At 39.5% G+C, this 23,525-nt stretch overlaps 2 protein-coding genes across 2 annotated transcripts; both read right to left on the reverse strand.

Moving 5' to 3' along the window:
- Positions 1 to 2,722: 2,722 nt before the first annotated feature.
- Positions 2,723 to 7,154, reverse strand: LOC116515820 (centromere protein I-like). Its single transcript, XM_032228068.1, has 4 exons — positions 7,108 to 7,154; positions 6,606 to 6,842; positions 4,631 to 4,672; positions 2,723 to 4,128 (listed from the first exon to the last, which is right to left on the reverse strand). The coding sequence occupies exons 2-4, from the start codon at positions 6,768 to 6,770 to the stop codon at positions 4,000 to 4,002; spliced, it is 336 nt and encodes a 111-aa protein (XP_032083959.1). The 5' UTR covers positions 6,771 to 6,842; positions 7,108 to 7,154; the 3' UTR covers positions 2,723 to 3,999.
- A 1,486-nt stretch (positions 7,155 to 8,640) lies between these two features.
- Positions 8,641 to 20,465, reverse strand: LOC116515819 (centromere protein I-like). Its single transcript, XM_032228067.1, is given in 24 exon segments — positions 8,641 to 8,714; positions 8,717 to 8,771; positions 9,471 to 9,559; positions 9,562 to 9,605; positions 9,746 to 9,843; positions 10,192 to 10,236; positions 10,238 to 10,257; positions 10,352 to 10,381; positions 10,384 to 10,416; positions 10,419 to 10,467; positions 11,194 to 11,234; positions 11,237 to 11,284; positions 12,055 to 12,175; positions 12,630 to 12,794; positions 13,323 to 13,439; positions 13,969 to 14,058; positions 14,645 to 14,691; positions 15,081 to 15,129; positions 15,822 to 15,929; positions 16,101 to 16,219; positions 16,333 to 16,467; positions 17,505 to 17,808; positions 18,695 to 18,820; positions 20,157 to 20,465. Coding segments are annotated over 22 exon segments (1,770 nt in total). The 5' UTR covers positions 17,698 to 17,808; positions 18,695 to 18,820; positions 20,157 to 20,465.
- Between the last annotated feature and the right edge of the window lie 3,060 nt (positions 20,466 to 23,525).

A 23,525-nucleotide genomic window follows, 5' to 3' on the forward strand; every position in this document is an offset into this window, starting at 1 on the left:
TCCAGAAAGGTTTCTGAAGTAGTTTTTGAGCTGGGTCCTTTGTTCTTTGAGGGAGAACTCTGGCTTGACTTTCTCCTAAAGTTGTCAGAAAATCAAGGAGAAATTAAGCAGATCAAAAAAACCTGGAGGCATACGAGTACTAAAAAATTAGGTGAGATGTCTTCAGCCCCAAAATTCTGTAATTTTTGTTCATCTCTGGTCAAGGCAAATATCACCACTCATATGTAATTCAGAGTTTCAAACGTAAATCAGGGTTTTCTCTTCCTTTGCTGTCAACTCTTCAAACTGTCTCCTTGGGATGGAGGTAGATCGTTGAAAATTTCCAATTATATCCTATTTGCAATCACTTTATTATAGCCCTTGAACAAGACAGGGAGTGAAATTAGACATGTCCATGCACTTTGCTCCAAATTGGCCTGAATGGTAGTTGAATCACTCCCATCCTCTTTATTCAAAGTTTTTCTATGGTCTTCTGGGCACCCTGCTGCCCGACGTCATCCATTCAACTAAAAAAAAAATCTGTTAAAAAATGCTATTGAACATCTTGAACTTCAATTCTCTCCCGCAAATCTCCGATTCTCTTCTCCCACCTGTAAGTAATGAACAAGAGGAACCACAGCAATCATAGAGAAGTACATTTAGGTTTAAACCAATACGGTGAGCATTAACAAAGAAAGGCAGAGAGCTGGAACTGCAGTCGTGTTCTCAGCAGATCTCTGCAAAGGCTTCTTTCATTCAGAAATGATGAGAGCCATTGAGGCTTGACAACTACCATGTTTCCCCGAAAATAAGACAGCCTTATTTTCTTTTGACCCCTGAAATAAGCGCTTAGCCTTATTTTCGGGGAGGTCTTATTATTTTTGAGGTGCAGGAGGCAGCGGGCATGGTCACCTCATGGCTGCTGCTGCGTTGCAATGTTTTCGGGAACGCACTCAAAAGCCCGATTGCGCTTATTATCTGGGGACGTCTTATTTTCAGGGAAGGCAAAGCACATTCATTTATACCCCATTATTTGAGGCTTTTCTTCACTTAGAAATGCCAACTTGAGCCTTCGACGCCACTGGGAATGATGACTTCTCCAGGCACGTAGAAAATTCAATTTCTTGGAGAGAAGGCTGGCTTCTAGCCCATGAGTTGGCAACCTTGAGTCTGCCAGCTGTTACTGGATAGCAGCAGCTGATGCTTTCCTATTGGCCAAGAGAAGACTTCTCGTAATTGGAGCTCCAACATTTGGATGGCTGCTCATTAACTTGACATGTTATATATGTAGGATAACTTGTGCATGGAGGAACTTCAAAGGAAGAGGCGCATCCCAGAGCTAAGCTGCCTACCTTATCTGCTGTTTGTGAGAACTATCCACCTTTCGCTTTGGATACCAAGCAGTCTGAAAGCCAGGCTTTTACAAGAATTGTTGTCAGAGCAGGGAGCTCAAATTGCCTAAAGATAAAAGTGAAGCACATATTGTATGTCCGAGGCAGACTGACATGTCAGGCTAGACTTGTTATCAAAATCTGATTTGGGGTTGGTTGGAGAAGTTGAGGAGGAAACTGTAACCAATTAGTTTAAGCCATTTTCTTCTTACTTGAGATGAGGAAAAACCTTAGGAAAACCACCCACTGTCAAGCTTTGCTTTAAACTGTTCAGTTTTCCAAATGGATCCAGCTGCACCTTTCTTAAATCAGAGGTTCCTGATTTATTCATAAATCAAAGACATTAGGGATTGCAGAGCACAAATACAAGTGGGCCAGAATGAGCACAGCTGGAATACTCAGCAAGCCGTTTTACCATTCAGAGAGGAAGGGAGAGAAGCAATGGTTGGTCTATCAGGAGAAAAGAAAAGAAAATTAAAGGTTCAGTAAGGTGACACTGTATTAACAGATAATGGGAGCATTCAGAAATACTTCCATAACTTTAATGCAAATTTGTACAAAAGATAGGTCTCCCTGGGAAAAAAAACTGATGAATATTTGAAAAAAGCCCAAACAGAATTCATCCAAGCTTTCACAATCTAGAAACAAATTTCATGAATGTGAAACAAAATATAACATTTGAAATCTCAGAAGCCATAAAAATATCAAAATAAAGCACCATAGAACACCAAAAACAGAGCCTGCTGGAATACAAAGTTCACACTATAAATGTTTTGAAGACTAACATTTGCAACCGCTGAAAAGAGCGATGAATTCCATTTTGCTGGGATCTGCTATGCCAGAATCTTGGAAAGAGACTAATACTGCTTCATTGCCAAACTTAATTTGACAAAAGTATTTACATCAATATTGGCTGATAGATTAAAGATTTTACAGGATTTTACTCGATGGTCAATGTGAGTTTTTACCAAAAGACAATTAAGAGGTAATGTGAGAATAATATTGAATATAATAGAGCAGTGATGGCTAACCTTTTTGTCGTTCTATGCTGAAAGCACGCCCCACGCCCCCATAATGCAACGTACATGCAACCCCCAGTGCACCCCACGCATGCATCCGCCCCCCCCATTTTTGGGTGGAGGTGACTTCCCAGGCCCAAAACAGGGTGTCGAGGGCAGCGTGCGGCCCCCATGCTCCCGTTTTGGGCCTGGAAGGCCTGAACCAACCTGGAAACCAAAATGGGGCGTGGGGGCACATGAAGCCCCAAAATGTGAGCATCCCCTGCACATGTGCCCCCCATGCATGCGCATCCCCTGCATGCCCCCTGCACATGCACAGCAGAGACCCGAAGACTAGCTGGCCGGTGGGAGGCACGCCTGCCTGCGTGGTGGAGCTGGGCTGGGGCAACTGCTGACGTGCCTGCAGAGAAGGTTCTCTGTGCCACCTTTCACCATCATAGTAATAGAGCATCTGGAACAACATAATGAGACGCAAGTGGCACTGATTTTTCTGGATGCAGAAAAAACTTTTTAACAATTTGAATTGGTCTTTTATGTTTATAGTTTTGGAAGGACATGGACTTTTGGGAGAATTTTATTCAAAGGATTAAATCAATATACATACTTTAGAAGGTGCATATTATTAATAGTGATTTAATGAAACCATGTGAAATACAGAAGAAATCAAAGCAAGGATGTCCCTTTGCTTTCTATGTTAGTTCCAGACAGTAGACAGGATGAGAAAATAATTGGTTTGAAAAGTTAAAGAGGCTTATAATTCAAGGACTTTTGCTGATGATATAATTTGATTTTACACAGCCTCAGAATAGTATTGAACACTTAATGAAGAAATTGAAGACTTTGCTGCATTAGCTGGTTTAAATGTAAATAAACTGAAAACAAAGACCTTGGTTAAGAATAGGAGTACATCAGACTGAGAAACTTGGATTTGTATCTTTTTCAGAAAGTCTTCATACAAATGATGTCATATGCACAAACTGCAACAGAATTTCACCAACCACATTCAGAAAACCAAAATCTATACAATTGAGGTTTCACTGTAACAAACCAAAGCCAAAACACTGTTTAATTTATATTACAGAGCATTTTATGCATAAATACATTCTATACAATTATTTACAATTTATCTACAAGTCAGAAGAAAAACCTGCATTAGCCTATGTTCAATCCATTGGGAGGGCTGTGTGGTTTATCAGTGAAAGATGATAATTTAGCTGCCCAAAAAAGGTCAAAGGCTGGAAAATTCTGCTGTAATTTGCTTGAATGTTTCCAATAATGAACTGAATCGGGTTGCTTAATTCCAAAACAAAGCAAAAAGTTAGCAACAGGAATTAGGCATGCTCTATTTCTTTCGTGAGAGTAAGCTTGTACTCTCAAGGCCAAAGAGCCGTTTACCCAAAGAGGAAAGGTTTAATGTCCCAAAGACCAGCTGGGCAAAAATCTGAAGGTGTGCCATTATTGTTACCAAGAAGAATCTGTACGGATATCAGTACTGATGCACTGAAAGGATCCCTCTCTCCAGAAACAGGAGTCCATTAGAATCCAAGATTACCTTCGACAGGAGAAGGCAGGAAGAAATCCATTCACAAGAGTCAATCTTCAATACCCATTTACTGGTAGTTGCCTGGTTTTGTTTGAGACGGTCGAAATACACGACTGATGCTACTTTCAATGAAGACTTTCAACCCTTGTAATTCTTGGGAGTACAAATATTCCAAGTACCAATCCCATCTCTTCCCCTGCAGATAAAGCATTAGAGTAGTTTACGTCTTCAGGTACAGAAATTCTTCTTTGCCATGCAATTTTTTACGACCCTATAATCCCATGCATCAGGGCGACTGAACGGAGCTTGAGTGTTTACTGGCTGGATGCCCTTCCTGACGCCTACATGGAGTTCCGAGCAGAGAATAACACGTTGCGCTCAGAAAGAGAAAAATCTGCCGTTACCTAGGATCAAACTCACAGCCTCCTGATTGTAAGGTGAGACCTCCCCATCTGGGCCCCCATCCCGGTCTCCTTTTCCATACAATATACACTCATTTTCTGTGCAGCCTCTTAATTCCCAGATCAATTTACAAAGGAATGAGCCTAGAAGTACTAATATTTTGTAACTCACACCTAGCCGTGTGGAGTCATTTATCATTGTATAATTTTATTCTCAGAAGCATGCCCAACTGGTTACAATATAGCAAACTTCCCAAGAAATTTAATCCTTTTCAAAACGTATGACTTTTTTTTTACCTGAATTAGCTTGATATCTGGGATTTTGTGTTCTGATTGTATCTGAAAAGAAAAGGACAATTAAAAAAATTTTTTTTGACCCTGGAACAAATATTTAAGGAAGTTATTGGTTAATATGGCCTAGAAACCACATCAAAAACATGCACTTTCCGAGAATAATATGATACTGCTAAAGGACAAAAGGTACCATAAGGATGCTTTTGGGGTTCTAAAATAAAATCAGGTGTATCGGTATCTCTAAGCTACGTCATGAAATTAGGATACAATTCATGCAAACCTGGGATTTTACAATGGTCCTATATCAGTTGGCTTGTATTAGATCAGGGTTGTCAAACTCAATTTCATTGAGGGCCGCATCAGGGTTGTGTTTGACCTTGGAGGGCTGGATGGGCGTGACCAGCTCGATGTCACTCGTGTCGGGGGGTGCCTATGGTGGCCTGAGTGCTCTGCCAGCGGAAAACAGGTTCCCAAGTTCCGTTTCAGTTGCAATGGCCACCTGCAACCCTCCGTCAGCGAAAATGGAGCTTGCAAGTGCCACCATTGGCCCTCACGAACTCTGTTTTTCGGCTGCGATGTCCTCCTGCAATCCTCTGCCAGTGAAAACAGAGCTCCATTTTCACTGGAAGAGGCACTGCGGGCTGATCCTTCACTGTTTCCAGGGCAGCCCTGATGTAAGCACCCCGGAGGCCAGACCCCGGGCCTTGAGTTTGACACTTCTGTATTAGATTGATTTCAGAATATACCTGGATCTCAAGTTCAACATGAGGAAATTCAGTGAATTAAAAAAATAAATAAATCTAGGTAGGCCACTTACAGAACAGATAGCTCTTACTGCCGTGAAGCTATTGCCATTCCACTATAAACTGAATTGTAATGGACTTAATTGCTGGGGACATTTAATTCTCTGCAATGAGCTTCTCGCTATTTCTGCCTTCAAGAGGACTCCTCACCTTATTCCTCATCTCTTTGGCAGGATAATCTCTATTTCATATTATAGTGATTTATTAAATCCGTATTGGTCATTATCGGCATAAGGCAGTTTCTATCTCGTCAGAAAACTGAACATGCCTACCAGTCATTGAAGCTAGCAATTGCCAAGATTCCCCCAAAGGGCTGCTTTGTCTTTAGCAATTGAAGGGAAATGCTTATTCATGACAAATCTGCTTTCACCAAAGCACTTAGAAAGAAGAATCAAATTGTTCATTTTCTATAGTGCTCCTAGGATATGAGATCTCACTGCAAAGCCCTGATGTATTATAGATACCACAGAACTTCGACAGACAGGAATGAAATAATGTTCTTCAGCAAACAAAACAAAAATTGCTCTGAGGTGAAACTATGTTGAACTCTTTGAAAGGAATTGCTGCAGTTTGTCTCCTGGAGATGTGAGGCTCCCCCAGTGGAGGGTAAACAACATTGTGACATTTTTTCCTACCATCTTTTCTCCCTGAGTAATGGCTGGTCCTATTATATTAAGAGCAGTTAGATTGATGAGAGATCACTGTTCATGTCAGCATGGACAAATTAGCATAATTAATCTGTTATGTAGGAAAACAAGGTAATGATTTTGATGCCTTGCCTAAAAATGATGCCATTTCTATAAATATTCATTAGCCCCTAATTCTGTTTCTTACTAGTCAGGAAAAAGAAAAGGAAACATGAGTCTCGGAGGGAAGCAGAGCCCCTCCATGGGAGAAATCTTTAGCACGTCTAAATTTCTTTAAGCATGCTATAAGTATGTGTGTGTGTGTGTGTGTGTGTGTAAGTGAGTGAGAGAGAGAGACAGACTCAAACTCATTCTTGACAAGTACATGAAAGCTTGAGATTTTATAGCATAGTTGCAGTTGAAACCACACTATACCAATGAATAAAACAGGACACAATAAAGACGGAGTGAAGGACACAACAAAGATTTAAGTATAGTCAGTGAACAAAATTTGCCAAAATAGGTCCTCAAGATAAAACCTCCATTTACCTGCTGCATAAAGAGATAGCCATAACCTGTAAAGGCCGGATGGTACACTATGTTCAAGGCCTTTCTGTATTCCTGCACTGAGGTCTTCTCCAGCACTCCAGGCTCCATGTAAATCACCTGAGGGTGGGGAGTCCATCTGGAAGGACGTTTGAGGTCCACAGGCATCCGACCATGCTTGTTATATATTGATTGTATTCTTGGCAAATCTTGTCTGTTAAACTTAATCTGCAGCGATGCCTGAGAGATCAAGGGAAGACAAGGTTTGCAATAGCTTTTTTACCCTTCCTAAAAGCAACCGTTTGCATTACTTGCAGAATACCAGGCCCAGATCTTATGAAAAGACGAAAGGCAAAAATTGCTTTCTCAGGCAAAGTCAGAAAAATAAGTGGAATCTTTGAACAGGTACAGTAACTTTGGAAACAAATTGAAAGGTCAGAGAGAGAAAAGCTAACTACTATTATGGGTAATGACATAGCAGGCACTGTGCCTTGTTTTATTGTACCTTTTTGGATTGTAGGTATTTCTTTGCAGCTATCAAATGGTCCGAGACCTAAAATAGACACGAAGAGGGTTTGACTATTTTTTGAAACTCCAATCAGGACTGCTAAAATTCCCAACCCATAAGCGATAGCTAAGAAAGATAGCTGATTTCTGGCTACTTGCATTGCTGGTCCCCACTCCCAACATTTTAGGTATCAAGAAATCTTTCCCGTCTGGCTTTATGGAAAGTTGCTAAGTTAGTAACACGGTTGTTAAGGGACGCTGCTTGTCAGAAGGTCACAAAAGGGGATCCGATAACTCCAGGCCACTGCAACCTGTCATAAATATGAACCAGTTGCCAAGTGTCTGAATTTGATCATGTGACCATGGGGAGGCTGCAATGGTCGTAAGCGTGAAAAACGATTCCTTTTTTTCAGGGCCATTGCAACTTTTCCTGTAAAAACTGGAAATCCCCCGAGTAAGCCCAAACTGCATATAATGAATATAATTTTCAACATAACTCCCCGACTGCTTCTTTCTGGGTGAACTGTCCGCAGCTTTTGAGGGGAGAAACTAACGTAAGAATCCTAACATAGGATTCAGCAACTGGTGAATTCCTCAGGCGCCAAGTACTAGAAGCAAACTGCTGAAAAACAACATTGCTGAGCCACGAGCCTTGTAAAACAAATCCAGATTCACAGTTGACTCAATACACTCAGTCCTTTGCTGACCACCCAGCAAAACAGGGCATTGTGTCCCCAATAACACCATTATGTTCTACACAATTAAAACTGGAGTTCCAATGATTTAAGCTTCACCAAGACGATTCTTGTAATTTTATGACAGTTATCTGCCCATCAATCATGTCAGATTTGATGGGTGTGATGTTTGGGAAGTGCTATTAATATGAAAAAGTTGACTCTTAATTTCACAGGGTGGCTGGGAGAGATGGGCTTACACACGCTTATGAAATCGCTGTCTGAGACGACTCTTGTCCCCTTTCAGTCACTCTTTCTGGGGGAAAAGTATGAAAGCGAGTAACCAAGGCAACAGTAGGTTTAAGAGAAACAGTCATCAACTGGGAATTCATTTTATAATTATCTTGTTTATCAAATTTGAGCTTGGGTTTCTTGGCCGAAGAAAGCAGATCTTGGCACACTGTTTTACGGAAGGAAAAGATGAGCAATGAAAGATATGTCTTCACATCTGGGCATAAAATTTGAACATTTGGCAACTGACTCATATTTGTAACAGCTGCCGAGTCAAGTGATTCCCATTGAGAAGCAAGTCAAAGGGGAATCGATTCACTTACCGTGCTACTAATTTAACAACTGCAAGGGTTTCACTTAACAATGTGGCAAGAAAAGCCATAAAAAGGGGCAAAGCTCACTTAACAAATTCTCTCCGCAACATAAATTCTGGGCTCAACTGTGGTCATACACTGAGGACTGACTACCTGCATTGGTTTACCCAGTACCATAGAGATTATATGGCCTCCCAGATGGTTTGAAAGGTTAAAAATAGCATAGGGAAGAAAAACCAAGGAAAGGCCCTGTCAGTACCTGAACATAATGTGGCATAGCTGGTCCACTGTGACAGAATCCATGCTGAGAAGTGCTGGATAGAAACTCCTGCAGGAGGGATCACAAGCAAAGGGATCTGGTACTTCTGAAACATGTCACATACCTAGAATAGGGGAAGGGATTTCAGTACAGTGGTTACATATAAAAACTGAGTGTCTCATATCCTTGTCATCCTCCTATTCAACCGGGCTCCAATCAATGATGCAAAACTCAATATTTACTATAGATATAAAAAAACATAGGGTAACGAGATTGCTGCTACTATTGGACTTTCTACTATATAGAAACTTTTAGAAAGTCCCCCTCCCCCACCGCCAAATCGATTTATTGGAGAAGATTGTTCCAATTGGAGCTACTTAATAGTGTGAATCTTAAAAAAAAAACCTCACTAGATACCAACATACGTTTGAAATACTTTATTTGTTGAAAGTCTTCAAATTATTTTTGTAATAGTTTGTTCTATCTTAGTTGTTTTTATTGCTGTCCTAAACAGATTAAATTTTGTGTTGAGGCTCCCTTGGTGGCAATCTTTCTGAAATTGGAGAAGCATTGTTCTAAGAAAAATAATGGGTTCTGTGTGAACAAAGGGTTTGAATCCTTTAAATTCCTTCCTTCCTTTTCCATCTGTCTGTTTCTATCAATCAATCAATCATCCTATCAGCCATCCATCTATCATCTCCTGCCTTTATTATTTTTAACAGTTATTCAGGCAGCGAATACATCCAACACATCTATTAGAATCTCTTCACTAATACTATCTAAGTGTGTTATCTAAATGCTTGGAATGGAGTAGCTTACATACTATTTCATAGAAATCCAGAACAAAGTGCATTAAAAAAGCAGAGTTGTTCTCCAAGTGCAGGGCAATGGTTGAAAGCCGGCCAACAAATGGATGAGTTCTGTTATAGAATTAACCAGGCTTGAAACAGAAGTGTTCCTGCAGCAGAATGAGACACAACCCTGAGCATTCGCTTAGGAAATGACTTTTACGTATAAGAGTATATTTCTTCCCCGGCTTCCAACTGGAAATCATAGTGCAAAACAGATGGGACCACGTTTTAAAAAGATGATACTTACAGGACTCCTGCATTTAACTCAGCTGCCATATCTGCTTGCAAGAAGTGCCAATTCAGCCAGTTCAGTAGCAGTTCCCTCAGGCTTTCAAGAACACTACACTATAGAAGAACATAAAAAACACATATTGAATAGCTGCAATTCAGTCTTAAGGAACTATGCTATGATGCTAATTTTATAGACAGACAGACAGCAATCAAAAGACAGAAACAGAGCAAGACATTTTTGTAAGATTCTATCTCATTGCAAAAAGTATGTAAGAGAAAACTGCACACTTCTTTGGCATAAGTAGCCCTGCATTAGCAGCGAACCCAAATATTGTTTCCTGCAGCTTGGATAAAAATTGTTAACGTTTGGAAAAATGATAGCTAGCAGAGGGCATATTTCCTTAGTATGACATAAATCAAGTTTGTTGTGTCAAAATGTCTATTCAGAGGGCCCTTCATTACCTTAAAATAAAGTGATGAGGTGAAAAACAGCTGGGTCAACGGCTTTGCAGAGATAAGGTTTCATTTCTGAAAATGAAAGAAACAAACAAAGAGCAGTTTTTGAAACCAGAAGCACTGGACTACAGAAAAGGGAGAGATTGGTTGAGTCTGCATCATGTACCTGAGAAGCTGCTGAGGGGAATCCAACTATCATCTGCAGGACTTGTGACCTACAGCAGCAGCCATCCAGAAGGGCAGACTTCGGTACAAAAATTCTTCACAAGACGAGAAGCCCTCCTGAAAAGCATAACTTCTTATCAGGGAAACCCAGATTTCTTTCCAATAAATTCTCCGACTTTCTCCTGGGCAGCAGGCTCTTAATTGTCCACTCGGGACAAGACATCAGCGGTATCAGTTAGTGGACAGGGAAGGAGATGCCATGGGGCGAGGTACCTTCATGATGATACCTTCCCCATGGTGATGAATAATCTCATCCAGTGGCTTCCTGGGGATGTTCTATTTAACACGGAGAGTGGAGAGACTACCAAATCCTGCAGAACCCCACATAATAGGGATATAGGGTGGGACCTCTCACTCCCAACCAACACTGAGTGGTACTGTGGAGTCTCAGCTGATGCCACATCCAAAACCTAGTTGGGCATATTTCCACAAAGTGAACTTTCTCCTCTGAACCAAGCCTCTCATCTTGGATTAGATCTCAGATAAAGGAGGATTGATTAAGGATAGAAGGACTGCCAGATCAGGGAAAAGGACTGGGGGACTGGAATGCAGAACTGGTATAAGACACCTGGCCTGCCTCTGCTACAAGTGGCCTATCCATAGTTCCCACCTTCCTATATCCATTGTAATCTTCCCAACTGCCCCCAATTGTGCTGAGCTCTCTACATGCCCATCCTATGCCCTCTGAAATGGCATGCTGCTGCCATTCCAATACACAGCCTGGTGATGCCAAGGGCAAAAACATTCTTTTGATAATCACGGAAAGGAAAAGCTTAAACTAACCTGTAAGAAGCATTCAGCTTCCAAAACGGTGTCCAAGAATCTCTGAATTCCAGTTCATATTTCTGGTTTTCAATCTTAGTCCAAGGGCATTCTGTGTTATAATAAGAAAATAGAGGGGAAAAATGTTTGGTTAGAATCCTTTCTTCTTCTTTGCCTCTCTGAGAAATAATAAGCCATTATATGTGCAAGCACAGTATCAGATAGTGGTATTCAGCTGCTTTGGACTGGTTCGCGCCGAACCAGTTGTGGAAATCGCGGGTGAGCCCGCTCACCCCGCCCCAGCTCTATGCCGTCCTATTTAGGCACGTTTTCAAGCCAAAGTGCATGTGCGGAATGCCAAACGCATGCGTGGATAGGTGCTCCCGTTTGCGAACCGGCAGGGAAAGTAAGTGAATACCACCCCTGAACAGTATGTTTTAGCATACAGGTAGTCCTTGACTTACAACCACAATTGGGACCAAAATTGCCGTTGTTAAGTGAAACACTTTTAAGTGAGCTTTGCCCCATTTTACGATCTTTTTGCCACAGTTAAGCAAATCACGACAGTTGTTAAGTTAGTAACTTGGTTGTTAAATGGATCAGCCTTCCCTATTTGCTTGTCAGAAGGTTGCCAAAGCTAATCACATAACTCCATTACACCGAAACTGTCATAAATACGAGACAGTTGCCAAGCATCTGAATACTGAGCACGTAACTCCAGGGAAGCTGCAACGGTCATAAGGGCGAAAAAAGGTCACACGTCACTTTTCCTCATTGCTGTTGTAACTTCCGACAGTCACTAAATGAATGGTTGTAAGTTGAGGGCCACTTGCTATTTATCTTCACTAAGAGGGCACCAGTCACAAGGAGGAGTTCCCCTACCTTCTCTGAAGGTTTGGCCAAGCCAATAGTACATCCTCTGGTAAACGACATCGTCTGTGACACAATTAACGTAGTGGAGCAACAGGTGATTTCCCAACACTGAGCCTATTTGGGAAGGAAGCTATGAAAGCAATCAGGAGAAGACATTGTCAACTAACAGGCACCGTAGACATGGTTGAACTAATGCTACTTGTTTCTTGACCATTTTTAAACAAACACCCAGAAGCTGCTTTCAGTAACTTAATGGTATTTACTTTTTCAGTTGTTTAGAAAATATTTCCCTCCCTCTGGCTTGAATTAAAAAAGAAAACTTGCCTAAGACAAAACAGTACACATCTAAATGATCAGGAATGTATAATAATCCCTAATAGAAGTTCATGTTTTTACAGTACATTGTAACCAGTAGGTACTTTCAGGTCTTTTAAAAACAGTGATCCGTTCTATAATTTTTTGATTTGCATGATATTTATCAGGCATTTATTATTGTAATATATTAACAAGCTTCAGGGTGCTAAACCAAGCACTTGCACTCCCATCCTTTGTTGTTTCTGTTCCCTTGGATGTCAGCCACTTACTTCTAAACAATGGATGTTCTCCAAAAGCTGGGAGAAAGTCTGAAGATGCTGCACTGGGAAGAATTCAGGATGACTATTGAAATCGATACAATTGGCCGTAGAACTCTGAGCCGAATAATCAGAGTTGCTGTTACTCTCAGGTATCATCAATTTTGAATTCCATTTCTACAAAAAGCAGAAATCCAACCCTAGCAATTCATAGGTATAATTCTGTTGTGATGAAATAAGAGTCTTCAACTCAATTGCTCTTTTCTAAATATGATTTCTTTAATGGATCATCCCCATCCTTACACACACACAAATACACACATACATACACAGAGAGAGGGTGGGCGCTATATTCAATATGGAAATTCAAGGCAGGACCAAGACAGAGGAAAGAAAATTTCAGAGCCTTTGCGCACTCAATTGAATTAGAAAAATCAGAAAAATTAAACAATATGAACACTGCCTCCCCCCCCAATATTTATGTAGATGTTAAGATGAGAAAGAGAAAAAAAGATGAAGCATCAAGAAATCAGTTACTATTGTAATGAAACATGGTTTGGCAAATACTAAAGAAACTGATTGTGAATTATAAAGAGGAGCAATCTAAGGAATAGTCTAGAAAGTAACAACTGCCAAAAACGTCAATGAAAAAATTGACACACAATCAGACTAGGAACCGCATTTAAACAATCTAAAGTAACTTACTTTCTTTGGGGGCTGAAATGCTAAAACTGGTTGTGATGTAGGTGAAATGCCATAAATCCGCTGCTTTATGTTACCAATTGCAGTTTTCCACTGGTTTTCTGAGTTCTTAAATTGCATCTGTGGTGAAAGTGAAAGTTTCCATTATCCAAGATGAAAAAGTGTGTGTTAAACAGCGTGTCTCTGTGTATATGTCTATGCATATATTTTTCCATGTATATTTAATTTAATATTTAATTCCACATATTCTCACGGGGAATTAAAAATATATGCAAGCTTTCCTTTTTCAAATGTTTAGATGGGTAAAACTTAAGAGTTGAATGGCAGAAGACCATTCAACTCATTGTGGATTAAACGCCAATTCAATGATTTCTATTTTCATTGAAGTCATTTATATGATGGTACTCAATTTTACCAAGTTTTGGTATTAGGATATGAGATTATTTTAGAAAGGATTGTATAGGAAGAGTTTTCATCTTCTGCTTCAAAGTTTTGCTCACTCTTCTTCTCTGGTCTACAGGTTCTAACTACACACAAATGCACACCACTTCAAATGCTCCTTCCTGCAATCATCAAGAACTGAAGAACATGGGGTAGCCCTCCCATAGAGAAATCAAAGGATAGCCCTCCCATTCAATCATCCTTTCACCTTTGTGCTTTGGAACACATTTGAAGCCACCATGCTTGGAGCAAAGCTTTTATACATTAAGAGAAGAGCCTGCAATGGAGCTTCTGATCCCTGAGAAAACATAAAAACAAAAACAAAGTCTAAAGTTAATTGCCGGAAAAGGGTGAAAGCAAAGTCCTCTTATTATAACTCACAAATCTAGGAAGCTGAGGATTATTCTAAATCCTTATGTGTGAGAGCAGTTGTGAAAAGAGAAGAATCGAATAAAGAAGTCTCTACTGACATAAGCATTTGGTGGGCACCCTCTTATTTATGGGTTATATACATTGTTGTTTGCAGAGCATCACTTCTCAAGAGAAGTCTTAATCAGCTGTTAGAACATTAGATCCTTCTATATTGCTTTATCACATTTCTTAAAATATAATTTACTAATCATGTAATATATAATGGATGCCAGTGACTTTAACATATCAATTGTTTTAACTAGATTTTTAAATATGCACAGTATATGTATTTGGTATTGGTATATTTATATTTAAAAACCATCTCTTAAAAACTGAACACTGAGATAAAAATGGAAATAAATAAATACTGGATATTGATTTGTTTTCACCCTGTGTAAAAGTTATCCCATCACAGATGTGAATTTAAATTTTATAAATTGTATTTCACATGACATTGGTTTCAAATGACTCACCATCTTGGATCTTAAATCTAAGAGTCGTCGCACACGGAAAGGTTTTACTAGGAAGAAAGATAAATATTGTCTAATTATTTGGTGTTTTTTAAGATTTTATATTCTGGTCTTGACGAGGCTATATATAAAAAGGAAAAGATACTTTTATTCTAAGAGATGAACATACTAGACTCAGGCTAGAATAGCATATACAAGCAAAATTGACTAGCTTCCCTTATTCTATGTGTTATAATCTTATAAACTAAAGAATTGAACACCTGTTCTAAAAACAAAACATAAAAACCCCTCATTTGCAGGTAATTTAAATCAATAGAATAGGCTAGCAATGAAAATTTTAAAAATAACTGTAGTAACTCAAAGCCTTTAAGGAAGAAAGCAAGAAAAATACTTTATTTTGAAAGCACATTATACATTCTGATTCCAATGATCACCTCACCATTTTCTCTTTTGGTCAGCAAATATAGCACATGGCAGACGAAGGGGCACTACAGAAAAAATATATCAAAGAAATACATAATTGGGCACAGTCTATGCTTTACACTTCTCCAAAACAATATAAGGAATTAGCATTTCTTTTAAACTTAGGATACATTAGTGGCATTATATTGAACAATTTGAATTTCGGTACCTTAAAAACATCAGCTTAAGGGTTGCAGCAAGCACTAAATCACATGACTGGGCTAGCACTCTAAAAACAGACAGGGCTGGCCCAATCTGGGAGTGATTTTAGGAGTTTCAGGAACTGAAATGGGAGCCTTAAGCATCTGAAATGCTTTAAATACCTGTTCACTCCTTGCTGAGCCTCCCAATGGGAAAAGGATGCATGTCTTTAGCTTTCTCATTCTGGGAGACACAAACAGCATGGCTGCATGTAGTAGGTGGCCCCAGGTGGTATTTTTGTACCTGTTTTTTTTTTAAAAAAAACCTTTCTAATCTACCATTACAGTAGTAAAAGTATACCTAATTATGTTCCTTTTTTGAACAACTAAGGACGGTATCTTTAATTACAACCCAAGTAAGGAGTGAGGTATTACATAGTTCTTCGTTGGATCCCAAGACAAAACAGTTTGTTCGCCTACCAACATAGACACTATCTAAAACTGAAATGCTGCACATCTCTATTGCACAGTATCTAGAAAATCTTTTTTTTAAAAACACATATTAATTTTTATCTTACCAATTTTTCATCCTGTAAGAAGTTGAAGAAGAACCCATAGAGTGCATTAACCTTTTCTTTATGATCAATCAAATCATACATTGCAATTAACCATTTTAAGAAGAGAACCTAATGGGAAGAAAACATAAATTGATCAGTTGATATGAATGTGGATCATAGTGTAAGTAATTAGTGTTCAACGCAGAGAGATATAAAAGAACTGCAGATGTCAACAGGACACACCATACTAGTCAAAATATTATTAAGATCCAAGATATCAGGACATGCTTGCCAACTTACTTGAGTATTGCGAGAACATTTGCCAACACAAAGCCATGAAACAGCTGAAACAATTGAATCCTCTGTTATTGTTGAAATGGGAATCAGGTTCTTCAACAGTCGAGTGTTTATCACTTCAGCTGGAATAGATTAATTTTTCATAAGGCTTAAGTACTGAAACACCCAAGTAAAATATGAAAACACATTTTACAAAGAGAAAGATAATATGTCTTTTTTTTTTCTCTTTTCTTACCAAACTTGCCACTGAGTGCTATATTCAGCAAGGCATCAATTTCTTCTGGCGTCAAACCTCTTTCCTGGGCAATCTTTTCCACACTTAATAAGTGTTTCTGCAAAGTTTCATTTTTCAGAGAAGTACGATCTTTAACTAGAAAGAAAAAATCAAAGCATGAGATGAAAGTAGGTGTAATCCTCGTGAGCAGCAAGCATCTCTAGGAGCCAAGGTGGCGCAGTGGTTAAATGCAGCACTGCAGGCTACTGCTAGATCAGCAGTTCAGCGGTTCAAATCTCACCGGCTCAGGGTTGACTCAGCCTTCCATCCTTCCGAGGTGGGTAAAATGAGGACCCAGATTGTTGGGGGCAATATGCTGACTCTCTGTAAAACCGCTTAGAGAGGCCTGAAAGGCCTATGAAGCGGTATATAAGTCTACTGCTATCTCATAGGAGAATCTGCCCACTTTGCTTATTTCACCATCACCACCAAAGTTTATTCGTTTCATTCAATTTCGAGGCCACTCAAGTGTTTATTGACTTTGGGCACTTTACAAAAGAAAAGTAACACACACAGAAAATTGACCGGAATTTTAACTCGATAGCAGTTAAAAAAAACCCACCAAAATATTTCCTACAAAATGAACCTCCATTGGAAAATTAACTTTTATCACTTGTAAAATAGTGTTAAACTATGCTATGACAAATATGATCAATAAAGAACATCTCACAATGATTTCAACTATTGACCTTTTTTGCAAGACTTTATTGAGTGAACATTAAAATTATATCCATTCTAATTAAAAGTATAAATACTTATGTTATACTAAGGCTTTTTAAAAAATGTATTTGCATTCTTATATGCGCTGTCAAATAAAGTATTTGGAAACAGCCACATAGGCATAAATATATTGCTAATCTAACCCAAGATTAGATATTTTCTCATTTTTACTGCATTTGAATAAAGCATCCTATTTAACATTAATTAAAACAGATGACTATTACACTAAGATGTACACAGTAAAATTGTGTTCTGTTGAAAACAATGCTCTGCTGAAAGGCAGTAATGACACATACATTATCAAATTTATAGTTGCCTTTTTTGATCCAGGTGACACTTAGCTGATCTTATTTAGACGCTTGGGTTTTCTTTGTTTTAGGGCATTAAATGCTTAGCCTTGCTTTTATCCTTACTTTTTGTCAAAAAGACCAGTGCTTCTTCAAGAGGATCCTGGGTGCAGTCTGTCTCTTCATTGGAAGGTGTTTCATGGTCTTTATGTTCCTGTGTACTTTTGCTGCCATTTGCTATCCATGTGGATATACCAGTTTGTTTACTTGAACTAATTGGTATATTCTTCTGCTTTTTAGCAGCTGCTACTCTCTTCATCCTTTTCAATTCCAAACATAGAAATGCCACCAGGGCCTATTATTTTCATTTGCCAGAAATAATGCTGTGTCCAATCATGCTAAACTGTGGCATCCACATTGAAAGAACTACCTGGAAAAGAAAGAAAGCCATCTTAAATGGATTATAAACTCACAACAATGCTATGATGAATCAAACTATGGGAATGCATTCTGAGCAAACTGAAAAAACAAACAAACCAAACTGGAGATAAAATGTTTTCTTTTCTTAGAGGCAGTCAGGAACAATGTTTACATGTATATTAATACTATTATTAAAAAATAAAGTGTCAATATTTATAAACAATTCTGTTCTAGTATCAGCCTTAGTACTATAGCTTCCTACAATGATCCTTATTCCTAGGAGGGGCATTATGGTAACTCCAAGTCCCAATATATCATCTATTTCAGGGGTGTTAAACTGGCGGCCTGCGGGCTGGATGTATCATCCACAGGTCACGCCCACCTCAAAGGAAAAAATAATCATGAAACATCACATGACAGCAATGTGATGCCACGAGTTTGACACCGTGATCTATTTTGTACAATTTATAAACAACTACACTTTTCAAAGGCTCTGAGGAATTAACAGTATTATAATAAAAGGATTTAAAAACAATGCTCACTTAACACAAATGCATCTAAATCACCAAATTGGAGCATACTATATAAGATTCATTTTTCTTGCCATGTACATCTATACATCCGAACTAGATTGTGTTATTTCTCTGTATTATATATGTGAGTATATGCATAATTATTTATTTATTTTGTCATGTTTTGTAGTGTATATAGGAGGTGCTGATTTCTCTGTATTATATGTGAGTATATGCATAATTGTTTATTTATTTTGTCATGTTTTTGTAGTGTATATTGGAGGTGCTGATCCTTTGAGAGCTGTATGCAACAAAATTTCATTTTAATGTGTGCCGATTAGTGTACAAAGTGACAATAAAGTTTCTCAGTTAAGTTATACATACATTTCCCCTATTCCAGTCTTTCCTGTGTGTCGGGGGTACAAAATTCTTTCACTTCTTCCTGATTAGCAAGTTGCCTAGCAACTCGGGCCTCTGAGTCTGTGTAGACTAGAGCTAAAGACCTATCTCCTGAATTTGGAAGAGAAAAACACTTTTAAGTTTTGCAAAAGCAGCTTTTTTTGTCTATCTGAAAATACAAATCACCAAATCATACAGGCAAAGCAAGAAACTTTGCAGAGTATTTTTATAGGTACAGACACAAACAATCCATATATTCAATAAACGACAACATTAACGACAACTACTAGTTCATTGCCAAACACAGCTAAATACACCCAAAGGTAGATTTTATTAGCTAGAAGGTGGGCAACCATTATTATCAGGGAAATATGACAGAAATAAAAATTATCCCACCAAGGACTTTTTAAATTTCCTGTTGCTAATGCTGATTCCCAGCTCCTTCTATCTTTAGGGGCAGGTTTTGGTTTAGTTTTTATTGTAATTGCACCTTGTACAATGCCATCTTCAGTGTATATCATATATAAGAAAACTATAAAAAAAATAAAACAAAAACACACATCCTTCACATTCTATACAATTGAATTGAAAACCCCTGATATTGCATTAATATTGCGCTATACTGTAGAATTCAATATAGTTACTGCTCTGGGATAGAAGCTGCTTTTCAGCCTATTTGTCCTTGTTTTTATTGTCCTGTACTGTCTGCCAAATGGTAATAGTTAAAAAAAAAGATGCCTAAGGTGAGAGGGAGGTTACCCATCCTCCTAGCACACAAGCCCTTCAAAAACATCCTCAGCAAACCAAAAGATCCAACAACCCCTGAAAGGGGGGGGGGGAATGTCATCTACATACAACATACAATGTAAAAAACTGCAACAAGGCAAGAACTGGATGACAGGAGTTGTCACACTCTGCCTAGAGAGGCACCAGATTGGGAAAGGTTGCAAGGGTGAGAGGGGGGAAAAGGGTGGGTGGACTGGGCTGCCCTCTAAGAGACCTTTCTCATATTTTGGAGGGGGTGGAATTCAGGGTTGTCTTAACACATGGGCCTGATGGGCACTTGCCCATGGGCCCCATGAGCATAGGGGCCCCATGCTACTAATAATAAATAATTCTTTATTGTCAGCACACAACATATGTACAATGAGATTGGTTGAGATCCCTCACTGCACCCCCCCACCTCCAGTAAAATAAATATGTGTTTAACCTTATTTACATTTTTATCCCTGGGAGTAGTTGTCGTAGGGGCCCCAGTACACTGCTTTGCTCGGGGCCCCACAATGCTGTTAAGGCGGCCCTGGGGGGATTTTAAGAGTCCGGTATGGGCGAGTTTAAAAGAGCCTCTCCCCCACCCCCACCTATCCAGAATCCAACAAGTCAGCCGGGCTGCAGCCCAGCCCCAAAACCGGCTCGGGCCTTGAATCGAACCCGGGGCCAACGTTACCTGAGGGCCGGGCAGAGAGTTATTCCCGGCTCAGTCCCGTCTGAACGCTGGCAACCGGCCTGGCAGAAGATGCGTTGGCTCAGACAACCCACGGGGGGAAGGTGTCGCGGGTGCAAAAGACCTCAGGGGCGCCTCTTCACCCGGCCCTCCGGGTCCAACCAGTCTTCCCGCCTTTACTCCTTCTTCTCACCAGGCCTCGGGCCCTCCTCGACCAGCTCCTGCCGTCCGTTCCCTCCGGCTCCTGCCGTCTCAGGGCCTTACCTAGGCCGCTCCGCTGCCACAGCAACCGCCGCGACAAATTTCTCTCTTTAACCGCCGTCCGTTTCAAAAAATTTTCGCCCCTCCCATGCGCAGGCGCACCTCGTCGTCCGGACGCCAGAAGTGGGGGCGCGCGCCCAGAACCTTTTCCCATTGGCTTAGGCGGCTGCCACTATCGGCCCGGAGCGTCGCTGATTCGCCGTGAGCAGGCGCAGGCGCGCTTTCTCTCGTCTCCTCTTGTCTTATCAATTTCAGACGCCGGAGTAGAAGGATGACGTCACCCGAGTCTTCGGAGTTAAAAGAGCCGGGCGGAACCTGGAAGGAAAGCGCGCATGCGCGACACTGGACTATTTACTATGGATAATTGGAAATTGTTGTCGCTTTTGGCTCTTAGTGACGCGATGGACGTTGTGTTGCTGCGAGTTTGTGTCAGCAGAAATTGCTGCTTTGAATTCTGCAAGCTTCGGTAGTGATGGCGTCTAAATATCTTATTTTATTCTTATTTTTCTCAAGTACACTTGCATTCGTTTAAGGCAGGGGTGTCCAAACTTGGGAACTTTAAGACTTGTGGACTTCAACTCCCAGAATTCCCCAGCTTGAAATCCACAAGTCTTAAAGCTGGCTGGGGAATTCTGGGATTTGAAGTCCACAGGTCTTAAAGTTCCCAAGTTTGGGCACCCCTGGTTTAAGGCACTGAAAAAAAATTTTTTTTGACAGTTTTTCATACTTACAACCATTGCAGAATCCTCAAGAAGATCATGCTATCAAAATTCAGAGAGCCGGCAACTGACTTGTATTTATGACGGTTGTGGTGTCCGGGGTCATGTGATCACCTTTTGTTACCTTCTGACCAGCAAAATCAAACAGGGAAGACAGATTCACTTAACCGTGCAGTGGTTCACTTAATAGCGGTGGCAAGGAAGGTTGTAAAATGGAGCAAAACTCATTTCACAACTGTCTTGCTTAGCAGTGGAAATTTTGGGCTCAGTTATAGTTATAAATTGAGGATTACCTGTATCAAGGTCTTATTAGTGCTTCAGTGAGCTGTTTGGTATTATTCATCTATTCTAAGCGATATTCTCACCAATTTTCTGCACTATCGCCTTTCAAAAGCCCAGTTGCTCCTCTGGTTAGCCTTTCTGCTTGTCTACAGATTTCACAGCCATGTTAAAAGTGGGAAAAATAATGATATGCCAATATTCACTTTTCTTGCCAGTGTGATGTCTCTTTCTTATTTTGTCTAGACCTGTCATTTGTCTCCCAAGTAGATATATTTTTATTTCATGACTTAAGAGTCACCGTTATGTTTGTTATTGGTAAGAGATAAAAGTCTGGAACCTTTTCAATTTCTTTGCCAGTCGTTTGGACTGGACTGGCATTATCTACGGATGTGTTGCGATGGTAATGCAGGACGCCGGCTTTTTCATTCCTCCTTTTCTCCTTCCAAAAAGCTTAGAACTTGGAAGCTCTGAGGCAAAAGAGGAACAAAAGGTGAAAAATGAAGCTGGAAGGGACACTCTTTATAAGCAGCTTTTCCCAACCAGATGTTCCACAGATATCTATTAATCTCTGGCATATGGGTTGAGATTAGGGTCATTGCAATCTGACAGATCTTCATCACCGGCACCACTTGATACTCTCCAAATATGATGGATAACAGCACCTCCTCCTGTCCAGCCAACACAACCAGATTTTTTGGGCGGAGAAAGAGACTTTTAGTTCAAAATTGCTGGACAGCCTGAGGCCAAGTAAAACTGTTGTTTAATCTCTCCCATCAGAGACAGAAAACCTAATTTTCCCATTCTGTTGAACTATTTTTGAATTAAAGGTAGTCCTCGACTTATAACAGTTCATTTAGTGACCAAACTTACAACGGCACTTTAAAAAGTGACATGAATATTTTCCACAATTATGACCATTACAACATTCCCTATGATCAAAATTCAGATGCTTGACAACTGGTTCATATTTATGACGGTTTGCAGTAACCTGGTGTCATGGGATCCCCTTTTTGTGACCTTCTGACAAGCAAAATCAACGGGTAAGCCTGATTCATTCAACAACTATATTACTAATTTAAGAACTGCAGTGATTCACTTAACAACTGTGGCAAGAAAAGTCATAAAGTAGGGGTAAAACTCACTTAACAAATGTCTCGCTTCGCAACAAAAATTTGGGGCTCAATTGTCATAAGTTGAGGATTATCTGTATTGAGATTTCATAATTTATAAGCACGATTATCAAACTGGGCTTTCTTACACAGATCCACAGAGAGTTTCCTAAAGACCAATTTGCCTTAATTCTCTAATCCCAAATTCAAATTTGATTTAAACTACAACTCTTTGGTTACACTCAAAAAGCAACTTTTTGGACACTGAAGGAGTAAAGCAGGAGTGTAGAAACAAACCCCATTAGATCCAGTGAGTTTTACTTATGAGAAAATTTATACAGGATTGCAATATATGAAGTCTTTCTACAAAAGTACACTAAAATGTCTTTTTTTCCAATATGCAGAAAATATTCTAGACACTGAATGTTTAAAATTGTATTGCTCTGGTTTTTAAATGGCCAAATATTCATTTAAAAACTGGCTAATACTTCCTAAAAGAAATTATGTTCTATATTTTATACCCAGTATGTTAAGTTCAATTTGCCTTAATGCTGAAAGTTTGCAATTCAATTGCTTTTAGATCCAAACCATAGGAAATGGTATATTTGTGTACAAGGGCAAACTTTTCAGTACATTGGACAGCAATCTTGTTCAGCATTTCTCAAAAACTTTGCAAATGGCATATAGCACATAAAAGCCATTGCAATTTTTTTTTTTGCCAGTTACTCTACATTTCTGTGGTATTATCAAACCTTTGTTAGCCTAAATCAACTGAACTCAGCACAGAAAACAGCATATTCGTCATGACTGAGAATTTCAGAGATTCCAACTGGAGTTTGAAACGGCTCCAGAGACAATACATGGATTTATTTAATGCTTGGCTTCTGCAGATAGAGTTTGAATCTCTTGATATATTGGCCAATATTCTATGGGATAAGTATGGCATGGAAAAATTCAGACTTACTTTTCCCTCTTAATCTTGATATGAACATACATCAGTA

Source organism: Thamnophis elegans, chromosome 12 (genome assembly GCF_009769535.1).
Source record: "Thamnophis elegans isolate rThaEle1 chromosome 12, rThaEle1.pri, whole genome shotgun sequence".
Lineage (NCBI taxonomy): Eukaryota > Metazoa > Chordata > Lepidosauria > Squamata > Colubridae > Thamnophis > Thamnophis elegans.

Bases quoted from the DNA above. Each gene is read 5' to 3' on its own strand.
- LOC116515820 (XM_032228068.1), bottom strand. From the start codon at position 6,770: ATGCCTGTGGACCTCAAACGTCCTTCCAGATGGACTCCCCACCCTCAG. The intron at 4,673-6,605 runs GTAAATGGAGGT...TTTTCTTTTCAG, and splicing joins GCTATCTCTTTATGCAGCAG to ATACAATCAGAACACAAAAT. The intron at 4,129-4,630 runs GTAAAAAAAAAG...CTTTATCTGCAG, and splicing joins CAGATATCAAGCTAATTCAG to GGGAAGAGATGGGATTGGTA.